At 37.1% G+C, this 16,462-nt stretch overlaps 1 protein-coding gene across 11 annotated transcripts in view; it reads left to right on the top strand.

Annotated features, from left to right (window-relative positions):
- The window catches only part of LOC149212081 (MADS-box protein SOC1-like), a 405,207-nt gene that overhangs the window by 186,988 nt on the left and 201,757 nt on the right, over positions 1-16,462 (top strand). For all 11 annotated transcript variants that reach the window (XM_089390551.1, XM_089390552.1, XM_089390543.1 and 8 more), the window contains exon 2: positions 587-668. In XM_089390551.1, the coding sequence (XP_089246677.1) occupies positions 587-668 (82 nt within the window). The remainder of the gene's footprint in view (positions 1-586; positions 669-16,462) is intronic.

Here is a 16,462-nt window from a genome sequence, read left to right on the forward strand (position 1 = left end):
TATATTTATAGTTATTAACAGTTCATAAAATTTTACAAAAATATTTATCAATACATTAAAGCTCATCCTATCACTAGTGAAAATTTTAACTTAGATTAAAAAATAACAACTATTAAACTCAACCACTAAAAAATAACCCAAATCGATTAAATTTGTTTATTATTATTAAAAATTAAAAAAATAGAATTTACAAATAAAAATAACTTATAAATACATTTTCTCATATATTTAAATTAATTATTTAATCAAATTCTCGCTATAGTAATATTTTTTTTTTAATTCCCGGTTATTCTACATATTTTCTTTTATCATACATTACTTTATATCATTTCTATATTAACATTTTTGTGGATATATCATCTAGACAATCTAAATTCTGATAAAACTTTATTAATATATAGAAAATCTTTTTATTTTAAATTACTTTTGAGATTAAAATATGATTACACTTAATTAGTGAATTAGAAACTAATGAAATGTTTTACAGTGTGTATTACGAATGGGAAATATATGGTTTTTTAATATGAATTTTTTGAATTGATATTGAAAAACTTAGTGATATATTACATATGTATGTCACGTGAAGCATGCAGAAAATGTTGGCGCGATACGAAAAATGTTCAGAAGGAAGTAACACAACGAGTACAGCAAAAGAGCAAGATGTCCAGGTGACGACTCTTTTTGATATAAATGTAACAATCCAAATTTTTTTTTTTTAAAAAGTAACAGTGCTGAGATGTAATATAACGTTTCCTTACTTCGGTGATAATTGATCTTATAATTAATTATGAGTTCTGATTAAATTTACGTTCAATATATTGCATGAATTTTATAATTTTTACTTAATTCGAAAATTATAAATGACTATTTTATAACCATTATTTAGAGTTAATGACTATACAATAGTGAATGTTTCATACTGAACTTAATAAGAATTACCAAAAGCACAACCTTAAATTTAAGTATGTTTTTTTACTGATATGAAATAATTTTACCAAAAGCACAACCTTAGATTTAAGCAAGTTTTTTTTTACTAGTATGAAATAATTTTATTTTATTTATTTATATTGTTTCTTTGTTTTAATTAAAAATAAAATTGATTTAATTTACATTTAAGATTATTCAAAAAAAGGGGTTATTTTTTAAATATAAAAAAAAAATATTAAAAACAATAACTCCACTAATTATTATTAAGTCAATATTTCAATTTTTAGTGGTTGGAGTTGAAAGCATTACGCTTTTGTCGCATAAATAAGGAAACTTAATGTGAAAACCTTTATCACTAGATCATTTGTTTGATGAGAAATGACGATGTTGTTTAACATCAATTTTTTTGGTTTGCTTTGAAAACATCACTACTTTGTCGCATAAATAAGGGAATTTGATGCAAAAACCTTCAAAAATGAATCAATTTGCAAGAAATTATGTTGTTGGCTAATGGAATGTTGCATGGGACAATCAAACCAAACTCTATCTTAAGGTCTTTAATCTATGTCTCAACACAATGTCCATCTTTTTAGGCTTTATAATTGGCAAGTGTATGTTCAAGAGCATTTTAGACATAGTTATCAATTTCTACTAGACATAGTTATCAATTTCTACTAAGGTGTCTTGAAATAAGAAACATGTTGTGAGGGGAGCATGACTGATATATGACAAGTCTCAACATGCTAAAAACCATAGCGTACTTCACAAGAAAATGAACCATAGAATTGTGAATAACTATATTATAATTGTTTTGTTGAATGTGAAAATAATCATACCATTATTTATGTTAATCATAGAACTAAGATGTGTATTAATGGGTGTGTAGTTGACCACATATGTTTTTCCATCTATCTAGAAATGAAAGGAAGTGGAAAATTCCAATATACAACCTCGCAAATGTGAAAGTGTTATAGAAGTGATTGAGGAATACATAATTATAATTAGAGATGGTGAGGAGGAAGTGAAAATTTGCCAAACATGAGTGGAAATAGATTTGTAGGTTTTTGAGCAGTGATTTTGTTTTCATAGGGAATAAAGATTAGGATCTTGGAAAATGAAGATATGAGAATCAAGAATTGATTATGTGGAAGTGACTATGTGGGTGGGTGGTCACAGTGTGTTTCACATTGATAAAATCTAAGGAAATTGATCCACATGGCCTAGTAAGAATGAAAAATTTGTGAGAGATATAACATACACTTCCTAGGTTTTGATGTACAATAAATAATGAAACTATATAGAAGGGAAGTCACCTTTTTATGCATCGTATACATAAGACATTAGAATTACCAAGGACAAAAGGTTTTGTTAATGCCAAAATGACCTCCATTTGTGGAAGCATGACCCCATTAATGAGGAGAAACATGTCTTCTATAACATGCGTAGACAATTGAGTCAATTTGTATCACCAACCATCACAAATTTATAATTATGAAATGGGCATTTTGTTTACGTTTATAGCATAGGACCAAAATAAGGATTCAAAGTATTTTGTTTTCTCCATAGTTCTTAGGTTGGTAACTTGACCTTAAGGGTCATGGTGAGTGTAGAAAAACGAACACTATTAATCATATCAAATATATGTTGGTGGTGGATTTCTTATACTTAGTAGATTAAATTAATTAAATGTATGAGGCCATTTTATCCGCATTGCTCTTATAACTTAATTTTAGTTTTCATAAATACAATTAGGTGATGGTTTGTATGTAGGAAAGTCTCCTTTCCTCACAATTAGTTACTTCAATATTTGAGAATTTGAAGGAGTTCACGACACTGCTTGGCATAGGCATTGTAGCATATCTTTGTATTGAATAATATTTTAGAATGATCAGTGACTAGATGTTTCCCTCCTAGAGGATTTCAATCATAACGTACTTGGAAGTGTCAAACTCTATATTGAAAGGGTAATGAATGTTGGGAAAGCGTAAAAATGAGGTTGAACAAACGACATGCTTTAGGTGAGTAAAAGTCTTATTGTCAGGAAGGGTCCAAGAAAAATGAAGTTGACTTGAAGGAATATGGAAGGTGTGGGGTTGGTTTGAGAAGAGGGAAATAAATTTGAGGAAATAATTCATTACCCCCACCTCCCCATGTATGCAAAAGAAACTTCGAGAAATTTTAGAAATGAGTGGCATAGGTCAATGTAAATGAGGCTCCATATTTTAAGATAAACACATATACTGGTTTGTGGAATTAGAAAACCTAATTTGTAAACAAATGTTAAGCTAAAATAGGATTTATATCTCCTTACCTACAACCTGTGAGTGCATTAAAAATTCAAAATAATAGAGACATGCATGAAGTGATCATCTTAGGTTTGATTGAAAATCAAGATATAAATATGCCATCAATATATGTGATGACACAATAACCCAAAGACAATTTTTATTTATTTATTGATGAGCCACATCAATGTTATTTGAGAGTTGATGAGGCTTGACCATCCATTAACTCTTCAAATCCATCTAAGTGGAAAATAAGTATTTAATGATACAACCATTGGGTAATCTTAGGAGAGGTACTACTATCACCCTAACATGTTTCTCCACTTCACTTTTAGCTAGCTCTTTAAGGATGACTAACATATCCTACAATTGTATGATGAAATACAAGTAAATCCAAAATATTAATTATTTGAAAGCTCAACATGAGCTATTTAAATATTATAAATGACAACAATATGATAAAAATATTTAGTTTATGACAAAATAATGCCCTGAATCAAAGAGAAAATATAACTTTCAAAGCACAAAGATTAAATAGTTTAGGAAAACATAGATATAATGCTTCATGCAAGTGAATTCAATCATTTATAAGATCAATCATACATCATCTAGATCCAAATTAGATCAGTCGTTGGATTAATTATATGGATCTTATAAACCATATATAGCATTATGATCTTATGAGGTTATAACCAATTGATAAATCTATCCAATTGATGTGAAATTAAGCTCAATAATTTAACTTGAAAATTTGGTTCCCAATTAAGAAACAAAAATTATATATTTTTCTTGATTAATGAATAAGACAAACAAATTCTTTAAAATATGATGTCATAGTCTAACGATTATGCTTTTTTTCCCATAAAGTTATGGAAATTCTGACCATAATTTGAAAAAGTTCGGCAGAGATTTTTGTAAATCCAAGTAAAAGATGCTAAACTTCATAATTTTAGGTTCCCTAGAGGTTTTTGATGGTGCTGAATCCATTTCCACCATCAAAAATTTGATTTGAACATTGCATCTCTATAAAATTTTGAATTTGTTTTCCTCGTATTATGCCACTTTTGACCATCCTGACAATTCCTCCACCTCCATAGAAAACTCCAAAGTTAAATAGCAGCTTGGATAATATCACACGTACGGATTAATAAATAAACTTGAACAAGTTCCAAAATTGTGATATAAAATAAACAAATCTATGAAAATGACTTTTTAACTATGTAAAGTAACTAGAAAATTATCGTATCATGCTAACAATTTCCCACCCAACTCCATTCTTCTCCAAAATACGATACCTCTCATTCCTCTTGAGTATTCCATACATAGTTAAAATTTTAATTTTTTTGTGGAAACTTGTGGCTTCGAATAAACATTTTTATACCCCACACGGATTATGTGTTGTAGTATTGCACAATATTGTCTCCACACTACTCTCCACAACCAATTCTCTACACAATCATCTCTCACACTTTCCAAACCTTTGCACTCTTGTATCTTGCACAATCAAATGTTTTACATTCTAATATCACTTTTTTCTATAAGGAATCGTTTCTTATTTTAGAAGCCATATTTAGTGAAATTCACAGAATACTTATTTTTCTCCATTCAAGGGACATCAAGAAAGATTTAAGAAAGCCCAATCTTCAAGATAAAAGGTGGAAATATGGTGTTATGTGAATCAAATCCTTTATATTTTGATAAATGATCTGCCTTTGTTAGTTAACTCCCAGTTATGTTTCATGTCCGTCCGAATGAAGGTAGTACATGATGAAGGGATTCTTTTAGTAAATTCCATTAATGAATTGAGCCTTTAAATGGATAAGAGCTGTATAATGTAACTCTCAACTTGTCACACACACACACACACACACACACACACACACACACACACACACATATATATATATTCTAAGTAAGGTTAATCTATTAATATGATACAAAAAAAGTAATTATAGTGATTCTTGGCCACAAAGGAACCCGGCCTCAATCAACACACATCCATGATAGTTGTCTGCGACTGCCCCAACAAAGGGGAAACCAGTCCAAAGATATGCCCAGAATATATCCGAAAATTAACCCACAGTTTATCCTGACTAGACCAACTGACTAAAACCAACACCAAAACCAACAATTTATCCTGACTAGACCAACCGACCAACAGATTATCTTGAGGACACATAAGACTGGACTAAACTAAACCAAGAACTAGAAGAAATGCCACTTGGAAAACATGACACACGACGGTAAGTCTTCCGAAGTAGGTTCCTCCACAATTGGACATGCCCAGTCATCTGGGTTGTCCAACTCCCCACGTCCCAATGCCTGATCACCTTCCTCCATGCTGCTAGCCTCAACCCACGGGCCCCACGTGTCATCCAGACGGCTCTTCAAGGCCTGTGTGTCACTGTGAATGCCTATCTCAACATGTGAACTGCCAGCAATGGCTTTACCGTGCCTTCTGTTCCGGCCTCCATCAACTACCTGCTCGTCATTGTTGCTCCTCTTCCTGCTCGGGCCAGCTCTATTCACCTCCTCCGTCGAAATGGTCATGGGAATATGTTGCTCGGTCTCTTCTGTAATGGAAATTGAGACAGTGGCTACAATAATCGGGCAGGTCAAAGAGTTGTGAAACCGAAACTGCGTTGTGTGAGGAACGGGATGCGGAGGCAGAGGAAAGGTTGCAGTGCAAACAGCTACAACTTCACGTCTTGAGCTGTGGAGGCTGGCTCTACCTCTGCCATTCTTGTATCCGGATACTAACCTGCAAAATTGTGCTGGTGAGGATTTTCGGCAGACAAGGCAGGGGAAGCAGAGTCATGGCTATGTAAAGCAGGGGAACGAGAAATTCTGCCTCGCGTGCCACCACGTCGGCTACACATATGGTGGCAGACCATGGTGGATATGGGAACAGTTAGAGAGTTAGGAGGAGCAGAAGAGGAATTGACAGAAGAGCTTTGCGCGGAAATTACATAGGGCTAGAGGTCGTGAGCCAAATTGTAGAGGTTGTGTGGGAATGGTGGAAGCCATTACCCAAATCAGTGCAGCTCACAAGCTAACATCTGCGCCCAGTGTTGGTGCGTTCAGTCTGCTCTCCCTCCTGCGGACGACATACACAGTGAATCAAGGGCAGAATAATAGGAAAGTTCTCTGGCTCCATGGTTAAGCGGGTATGGCCTTTCCTTGACTTGAGTAGGCATTAAATGACTCCTATGAGGTGCCATGAATTCCATTCATGGTGATCTTGGAAAGGTCGCAGAGGGTCATGTGGCCGCCCCGTCCAACGTCGACCCGTCTGATAAGCTTAATTACCATAATTAACACCCGCATTTGGGTTTGAGCTTCCTTGTGCACCAGGTCAGTGAAAACTTGCAATTGATTGTGGTCATCTATAATGTTGAGAATACTGGAATGTAGGATCAGGTCTTGTTCCACACCAATGTTTTCCAGGAGATCAGCAACTTTGTTACTATCCCTTTTGACGTGAATAAAAGTTATTGCTCTCCTATCTTTTATCCATTTCTCTATTATTTCAAGCCTGGCCATTAATCTCCAGCTTTTGGAAACTCTTGAAGCTGTGCTTCCTTGTTGGATTTGAGTGACCATGTTGATTAGAATTTGGGTGTCCCCTTCTATAATGATGGGATAAAAATTATGTTGGTGAGCTAGCTTCATACCTTGCAACAATCCTTCTAGTTCTGCGAAATTGTTCGTATCCCATCCAATGGAGCCAAAATACAACAGTAGGGGTTGGCCCTCATGATTTCTAAATATGACCTCGTATCCTGCTTTTCCCTGGTTCCCCTTGGAGGCACCGTCAAAATGTAACTTAATCACACTTTGTGTGGGTTGTAACCAATAAGAAAGTTGCCTAGTTATAATGCTAGGTCTATTGGAATTCAATTGTGCTTATTGGAGTTGGATGTTCCAGTTAGCCCATATGCTTAGTTCCTGAGGCTGGGTAGGAAAGTCGTCAGTTGTCTATTGATGCAACACAAGAGTTTCCTTGATGTTCTGACATAAGTTGGTCCATATGATTTCTATGGAAGTTTTGTGATTTTTGAAAATTTTCTTATTTCTTTCCTTCCAGATTGTCCATAAAAGAATGTCTGGCAATGTTGTCCATAGCTTGTTGAGAACTTTGTTGTTGTAGGGCTTTGGAGTCCAATTGCGAATGGTGCCTTTTATATCCCTAAGAAGTTTGCAAGGTTGCTAACATCTGAAAGTGAGTTTTCCCCAGAGTTGATTGGCCATGTGGCAGGAGTCCTTGAGGTGCTGAATAGTTTCTTCATTGTTTTGACAGTTGGGACAGTAGGATGGTCCTTGAAATCCTCTTTTGATTAAGTTGTCCCATGTGAGAATTCTTTGCTGATACAACATCCAAATGAAGGTGGGAACTTTGGGCCAGATCCTTGTAGTCCAGATATGATTCCAAGCAGGATTTGTTGGTTCCTGAGTTTGGAACATTAGCTGGTATGCTTCTTTAGTGGTGTATGTTCGTTTTGGTGTATATCCCCATCTGAGTACATCGCTTCCTGTATTGACTCAGATTCTTCTGCTGGTGAGCTCTTTGTGTAGCTCCATGTTATAAGCTTCTGTTTCTTGCAGTGTTATTTGCCTCAATAGTTTCCATTGCTTGAATCCCTGTATAGTGTTGAGAGTCCAGAAATGTGCTACATTGTCCTCCTGGTTAATGTCGTTTCCATTATGATTTGTGTATGGTAAGAGTGCTGCATTTTTGGGTCTCTGTTGCTATGAATCCGTCCAGAAACGGGCCGTCCTTCCATCCCATATCTCCCAAAAGCTATGCTGATGGATGACCTCTCTATGTTGCTTGGCCGCGTTCCAAATTAGGGATCCTGTGACTGTGGTAGTTATCCTTATTAGTTCTTGTTGCGGTCGATTATTTGCATACTTTGCAATCCATAATCACGTCCATGGCTTCTGTGGGCAGGATACCCATTGCCACCAAATCCGTGCTCCCATCAAAGTATTGCTGTGTTGTGGATCACGTAAGCCTAGACCCCCCTGCTTTTTAGGCTTGCAAACTTTTTCCCATTTGACTAATGCCCATTTTATGTTTTGTCCTATGGAACCCCATAAGAAATTGTGTTGCAGATTCCTGATTCTCTTTAGCACCCATTTCGGTGGAGCGAGAACAGAGAAGAGATAGAGGGGCATAGATTGTAGGACTGCCTTTATCAGGACTAATCTGCTTGCCATGTTGAGAGTTCTGTGTCCAAGACATGAGCCGACTTTCCATTTTCTCAATGAGTTGATGCCAGGAAGCATGCTTTAAGGTTGAGTCTATGAGAGGGACGCCTAAATACTGAGATGGAAGCTTGGCTTGAGAGGATCCAATGATTCTAGCAATGATTCTTTTGGTGGCTATAAGAGTATGGAAGAAATAAATTTGAGATTTGGCAGTGTTTATGGTGGTGCCAAAGGCTCCTGAGAATGTATCTAAAAGATCTTTATAGGTTCGAGCCTCACTTACAGAAGCATGACCAAAGAGCATATGGTCATCAACAAATTGTTGATCAATGATGGGTAATAGCAGGGGATCCATGAACAAAGATTCCTCTAAGATCTTGAGAATGAATGGCATGCTTTATAAGACGACCCAAACTCTCAGCCATAATGATAACTAGGAAAGGTGACAAAGGGTCACCTTGACGAATACCTCTAGAAGGGTGGTAGGGTTGATAGGGGACCCTATTGACAAGAACAGAGCAAAGTGGGGAGGAAACTAGGGTCATAATCCATCTAACCCAGGTCGGGGTAAATCCATAGGCCGTTAGCATCTGTTTTATGTAGGTCCCTCTGAGTTTATCAAAGGCTTTGGAAAGGTTGATTTTCAACAACATACCTTCTTGTTTGTTTTTGTTTAGATAATGGATGGTTTCATGAATCAATATAATACCATCCAGAATTTGACGACCTTCTACATAACCAGATTGCTCTGGTGAGATGAGAAGCTGGAGGAGTGGTCTAAGGTGGTTGGCTATGACTTTCGAGATAATTTTGTAGATGACATTGCAGAGTGAAATAGGCCTGAACTTCTCTGGTGTGCTTGGTTGCGCTACTTTGGGAATAAGAGCGATGAAAGCTGCATTGAGCGAAGGAAGTAACCAATGCATTAATCTCGATTCTTCGACCACATTTTAGACATTAGCTTTGATTAAGTCCCAAAAGTGATGGTCAAAGTTGGATGTGAAACCATCAAGTCCAGGCGCTTTCCCAGCTTTCAGTTTATTTGAAGCCTATTCGACCTCCGTAATGGTGACTGGTCTTGGTAATAGCTGATCATGCTCCTCTGTAATGAGTTTAGGAATATGCTGAAGTATCTCATTGATAGCATGTTGTCTGCCTGTGGGTGTCTCTTGATGAATAGTTTTGAAGTGATTTGTGAGCTCTTTCTCTATGTCTTCTTGTTTCTCCATTTTGTCTCCCTGTGAGTTTTGAATGTGTGAGATTGTATTATTCATTCTTCTTTGTATAGTTGTACGATGAAAAATTTTGGTGTTTCGTTCCCCTTCTCTTAGCCATATAATTCTTGACTTTTGTCTCCAGAGTAGTTCCTCTTGTCTGCTTCTTTCATCTAGTTGTGTTAGTAGGATTTGTTCCTGTCTGGCATGTTCCTCTCTTCTGCCTTCTAGGATGATCTTCTGCTGTAGCTCTGTCATGTTCTGCTCAAGAACTTTTTTCTCTTGAAGGATGTTGCCAAATGTGGTGTAATTCCATGTTTTGATTTATTTTTTGATATGCTTCAATCTTTGCTGGAATTGGTACGTGAGTGAGCCACCATTGGGAAGGAAACTTTCCCACGCTGATTTGACCATTGTATTGAACTTAGGGTGGGTAAGCCAAAAAGCTTCAAACTTAAATGGTCTTCTATTAAATTTTCCAGGATTTTTCCATTGCAAATAAATGGGCCAATGATCCGAGCCAGCTAAGGGTAGGATAGAGGTGCATATATCACCACCAAGATGAACAAAATTGTCTGCAATTAGAAATGTATCCAACCTTGATGTTATTTGTTGAGTGTCGACTCTTTTGTTGTTCCAAGTGTAGATGTTGTTATTGCTTTCTTTCTCCAGCTTTCTTCTGCCTTCCAGTTTTTTGTCCAACCTTGTGATCATATTGAAGTCTCCACCCGTGATCGATAGTGGATAAGTTCGTGGAGCATTAATAATCTCCAATGTTTCTAATTCCCTAATTTTTTGCGTACTCTCCTGAGGGAAGTAAACGTTGGTTAAATGTCCATGTATGTTGGTACCGATTAGGTGGAACATTGCATGGATGAAATAGTGTGAGGCATGGAAATTTGTTAAGGATATATGCTGAGTGTTCCATGCTATGGCTAACCCTCCTAAGGCACCTGTTGCGTCTACTGTTACCGCTTGACATCCTGCCTAGGCTTTGGATAATATGGATTCTAATGTGCTGGTGCTACATTTTGTTTCTTGCATGAATACAATGTATGGTTGTTCTTGTTGAATCATGTTCTTTAACATTCTGTACTTCCCGGGACCATTAAGTCCTCTTACATTCCACGAGATGAGCTTCATGGTTGACTAGTAGGTAGGGATCGGTAATATTTGGTTAACTTGGAGCACCTTCCCAACTCCACTATCATTTCCCCAATTAATATGGTATGTTGTAGATCTGTCTTTCAACCTCTTTTCTTCCCATCTTTGATGATACGTTTCCCATACCATTTTCCTCCTTGCTGTATGCCCAAAGTATTATGTTGATGCACTCTTGTGAGCACTACTTCCGAATTTTCCAGTTGTCTGTCCAGTATTGTGTCGAACTCTTTCCTTTTGCAGGCTTGCTCTAGATTGAAAATTTCTATTTCACCGAGATCAAAGGTTTCTGGTTCTTCTGCCATTAAACATTTCTGACTGCCTCCCTCCAGATGGGTTGGTGGCTGAGAAGGTTATACTGGTGTTCATCGATGTCCATAATTTTGTCGGACCAAAGGGCTTTGTTTTGAACAGGGTTGGTGTTGAGTTGTGAGTCTAAGGCAGGCTTTTCAGAGGTATTGGCATTCAAAAGATCACTGGTTTTAGAGTGGATAAGTGTGGGGGACAGATAGGTGGATGGAACAAAGCTTGGCTTTGCTGACACAGGTGTATCTGATTCAGGTTGGTCTATATTTGTCAGAATATCAAAGCTGTTGCTGGAGGATGGCAAATCAGAAGATGAAGTAGTTTTTTTTGGTACTGAGGAAGGTCTTTTGGTATGCCTTTTCCTGCTGGCTACCTTGGTGAATCGTTCTAGATCTCACTTGTTTCCATTTTCTGTGGTTTTAGGAGGTCTGTTTAAGGGACAATCACGAAAGAGGTGACCATGGGCATGGCATCTCCTGCATCAGAAGGGTACATGTTCATAGTCAAGGGGTTGAATCCATTCAAAGTCGTCGTGCAGAAGACTAACCGAGTCCGAGTGCACACGACCCAGTTTCATGTAAATGTAGATCCGTGCATAAGATATGTATCTTCGAAGCTTAGTTTCGTCCGCTGCCTTTATGAACTCATCTAATCCATTGCCAATGGTTGTTAGTGAGTCCTCGTACCAGTATTCCAATGGAAGCAAGTACATGCAGATCCAAATTGGCGCCCAGCTGAAATCTTCCTTATCTGGGTTGAATCTTTCGACCCAGTCTCATAGATAAAGACATGTTGCATTGAAAAAATAGGGTCCTCCATCTAGAACTCGATTCCGGTCTTCAAGGCAGTTGAATATGGCTGTGATAAGGCCCAACTATAGAGTTACATGACCTTTGGGCTTCCATTTTGAGGTGATCCATCCTTGCAGGGCTTTTTCAGTTGGCCAATAACCTATGAATTTGCCAATCAAGGCATGATCTTTCATAAATTGTATTTGCGCATTGATCCTGTGACTAGGCAGCTTGATCTTGGGCCTTTCTGTGGCAATGGGCTTGCATGTGGACGATGAAGCTTTCTTTGGTTTTCCAGATGTTGCTTATTTATCCTCCTTCTCGTATTCCAAATCTTCTTGTCCGTTCTTCTCCGGCTGCTGCGCAGGCCGTACCTCTGGCTTCTCTACATTCTCAGTTCTGCTCTCAGTTGGGTTTTCATGATTGTAATCTTTGGGGGGAGGCACTGATGCCTCCCCCATCGGACTGTTCATTGTCCTCTGCGTCCAGAATCACAGAGCCAGTCCTGGCGAAAGTTTTGTTTGGGCCTGAGAAGCTGCTTGCTCAGACTGTGCGCCGTGGAAGGGTTTGTCAGAAACCCTAGTTCCTTAGTTCCCCATTTTCCTTCAGCTCTGCTCAACTTGCCACATATATTAAATTTCATTGGAGGAGTAAATAAATATGGAGAATAAAAGGAAGGAGGAGGCCTTTTGTGGAGATACTGCTAAGTCTCTCACTCACCAAGCTATGAAATTATATTGGTTGATGATGTACCAAAGATATCTGAATTTGATGCTTAAGTGGAAGTTAAAGAATAAAATATCGAGAATTTGCCTACCAAATCTTGAATCATTCTGAAAGCTTTTAATTTCAGAGAACTTATTTCCTGGTGTGCTTGCTATTTCGACTCAAAGAATATAATGGTTTGGGTGGCTCTCATAGGAAATAAACTAGTACTCTTGACTCCCAATTTCTTCAAAAGAATCTTGTGATTGACTGATGTGAATAGAAAACTCAAGTGTGTTGAACTAGGTTCTTTCCTCAATTCTTGGGGAAGGGGGGTAAATGTACTCAAGACATCAATGGTTACATCATCACACATGTCGTCAAATTTCTCATCTATTAGCTTGCTAGTGTTAGTAGATCATTTTAGAGACTTATACTAGTTGTTTGCATCGATAATGGAATGAGATTCAACATCACATATATCTAGGTTAGCCCTTTACATTCTATACTTCTCATTCAAAAAGGAAACTATGTTTGATGGACAAAAAGTGATTTCCAATGAAATTTCATTGCAATTGGGAAATTATTGAAGAATCAAACAATTTTAATAATGGCTTATTAAGTATTAGTGGTAGTATATTTTTTAGGAAACTAGATCACAAAAAGATAGAAAATATAGATCAACACCTTAGAAATAAGTCTCTTCGAGGGGGAAACCTCCTTTACATCATAGAAATGAACAATTCTTGGATGATACAAATGACAAGACCTCCTTTCTATATATAGGAGTCTAAGGGGTCATAATATAATCAGAGCCGACATAACAATAATAATGTAATGGCACAATAATAACAATAGTGGGCTTCTATGTGGCACAATAATAACAATATGGGACTACATGGGCACAACAATGTAATAAGGGGGTTGTACTAATAAAAAGAAGGGGTTACACTAGTAGTATAGGGACCTAACATGCCCCTCTCCTTCAAAAAGTGTTGTCCTCAACACTTAAGTAGTTTTTGATGATTTTGTATAAAATTCTTGTCCTCCCATGTGGAATCTTCAGCGGGTAAGTTCTTCCACTTGATGAGATACTCTGAATTTGATCGATTTTATAGCTGTCGGGTTCTTGCTTCTGTGACAGCTCCAGGTTCCAATATGATTTTTCCTTCCTCATCAAGTTCTAGCAATATCATTTGAATTAGGATCTTTTGCAACTTTTGAATGAGTGGCCACACTTCTTCATCCTTCTTCCATTCATCCCTTGCTTCATTTATCGAATCTGGGTGGATAACAGAAATATCATAAAACAATGCTTCGACATCCTCATCCTTTCTTGAGAGTGCATCTGCAACAACATTTTGCTTCCCTGTTTTGTAGATGATTTCAAATTCAACCCAACATATTTGTGACAATTTTTTTCTGTTTTTCTAAAGATAATCTTTTCTCTAAAAAGTATTTAAGACTGTTAAGTGTATTCCCATTAGGTAAGGTCGCCATTTCTTAAGTTCATGTAGTATTGCCAACATTTCCTTTTCATAAATAGCTTGCTTGAGATGTAGTCGTAAAAATAACCAATTGCCTACATCAAAACTTCTTTCAATGTGATGTTTACATACCTGTTGTTTCATTTTATTTTGTACCAAAGTGGCGTTATCCTTTAAAAGTTGGAGAACTTGTTGTTGATGCTCGATGTGATCTTTCACCGCTTGAAACTCTTTCTTCTTAATATGCCCTTCTATCCTAAGAGTTTGAGGAGTAGTAATTTCTTCCAATGCATTACAAGATATGGTTGTATTCATTTCTTGATGCTCGATGTGATGTTTCACTTCTTGAACATTATTCTTCTTGATATGTCCTTCTACCTTGAGAGTTTGAGGAGTAATAATTTCTTCCAATCCATTACCAGATATGGTCGGATTCATTTCTTGATGCTCGATGTGATCTTTCACTTCTTGAACATTTTTCTTCTTGATATGTCCTTCTGTCTTGATAGTTTGAGGAGTGGTAATTCCGGCCAATGCATTACAAGATATGGTCGGATTCATTTTTTCTTTCTCGATGTGATCTTTCACTTCTTTAACTTTTTTCTTCTTCATATTTCCTTCTATCTTAAGAGTTTGAGGAGTGGTAATTCTTGCCAATCTTTTACAAGATATGGTTGGATTCATTTCTTCATTTGGGGTTGGTTCCTCGTGTATATCCTCTTCTTTGACGTTTCTTGATGCTTTTCTTCCTCCTCTTCGCAATCAATGTAAAATAATTTCTTCTTAGCACACTTATGACCTTTAATGTGTTTGTTATCACAGTTGTAACAAATCCCTTTTGCTCCTTTTTCTTCCAGTTATTGTGGTTTCAACCTTCTATGTTCTGGAAGGCTAGGAGAAACAACACTTCCTTCTTTATAGTTGTGATCGGTAGACTTCTTTGTTGCCATAATTTTGCTTTCCACTTTTATTTCCAACATGAATGCATTCTCCAATGAATCAGGTTCCCAAAGACGAACCTCATGTTGAATGCTATCCTTTAAAGTCCCTACGGAGACATCAATCCTTTGCCTCTCTGGAATATCATTTTCCCGTATATTAAATTTTTGAAAGTCCTTAATGTGCTTTGCCATTGAACTCTTTTGTTTGAGATATATCAATTGGCTAAAGAAGGTGTTTCTCTTTGTATCCTCATAATGTGCTATCATTTCCTCTATGAAAATTGACCACGTAACAAGTGGTTTATGAGAACAAAGGCCTTTATAGCATAAAAATTGATCTGGTTCTAAATATGTAGATGCAATACATACCTTTCGTAGCAGTTTCACTTCATGTAGGCTAAAATATTTCTCCATCTGTAGTATCCAATTTACTGGATCCTTGCCATCAAACTTCCTCATATCGCCCTTTCTTGATTTTAGGAGGTCGATATCGAAACGATTGTAACTCTGTAATTTTACATCACCAAGTTCTGAAATTGCGTCCTACAGTAGCCCTCTGGGTCCTCTTTCTAACCGCACAAGTCTGAGTAACATTGGATTTTGCAAAGAAGAGTTATGTCAAACCAGTGAAACAGGAATCGGCGATTTTCCCGATTAATCGCGATTCTCAGTCGGATCGGCCACCAAACGAGCAGATTAGAATCTTCCCGAGTCAAATCGCGTTGACCGCGTTTGACCCGTGGTCAACGCGATTTTGACTCGCGCGTCTTCCGATTATTCCGATCTGCATTTTTTTCTGTGTTTTTTACCCGAGTTCCGGTTTCTGTTTGTGTGATTTATGGTGTTATCGAGCTGCCGGCATCCATTCTCCCGCGTCCATCTGTTTGTGTGATTTATGGTGTTATCGAGCTGCCGGCGTCCATTCTCCCGCGTCCAGACTCCATACACCCGCGTCTTTGAGTGGCAGTTGAAACAGGACGGTTACCGGCGACCTTCGAACCAAAAAAAATGGACATGAATATTGCAGAGAATCGGTGATCTATTTTGGAACCGGTTATATTTGGATTTTTAATAGTTCGGGGGTAAATATATCTGTTTTAGGTGTGCGTGCACTTCTACACCATCGCTACGGAGGAGCACCCGGTTAAAAATTACTTTATGCTTTTCAAGTTCGGTCCTAGCTATGAAACCATACTTTAGAAATCATCTTATTTTTAAGAAAAAAAGGTTATAAAAAAAATCATCTTGAAGCACGGCATTACATATTTTGAAAACAGGTTTTACAAAGTAAAATTAAACTTTATTCATATAATCCCATGGATAATTGAGGTCATCTAAGTAGTTGACAAATTTAAATTATTTTTTGGTGTGTGCTGATTCATATGTAAATAGGTGTAAATAAGAGTCTAAAATATAACTTAACCATGTTTAATA

The sequence above is a fragment of the Pinus tabuliformis genome, chromosome 1_1, assembly GCF_031772625.1.
Source record: "Pinus tabuliformis cultivar Carrire ecotype Pingquan chromosome 1_1, CPIR1, whole genome shotgun sequence".
Lineage (NCBI taxonomy): Eukaryota > Viridiplantae > Streptophyta > Pinopsida > Pinales > Pinaceae > Pinus > Pinus tabuliformis.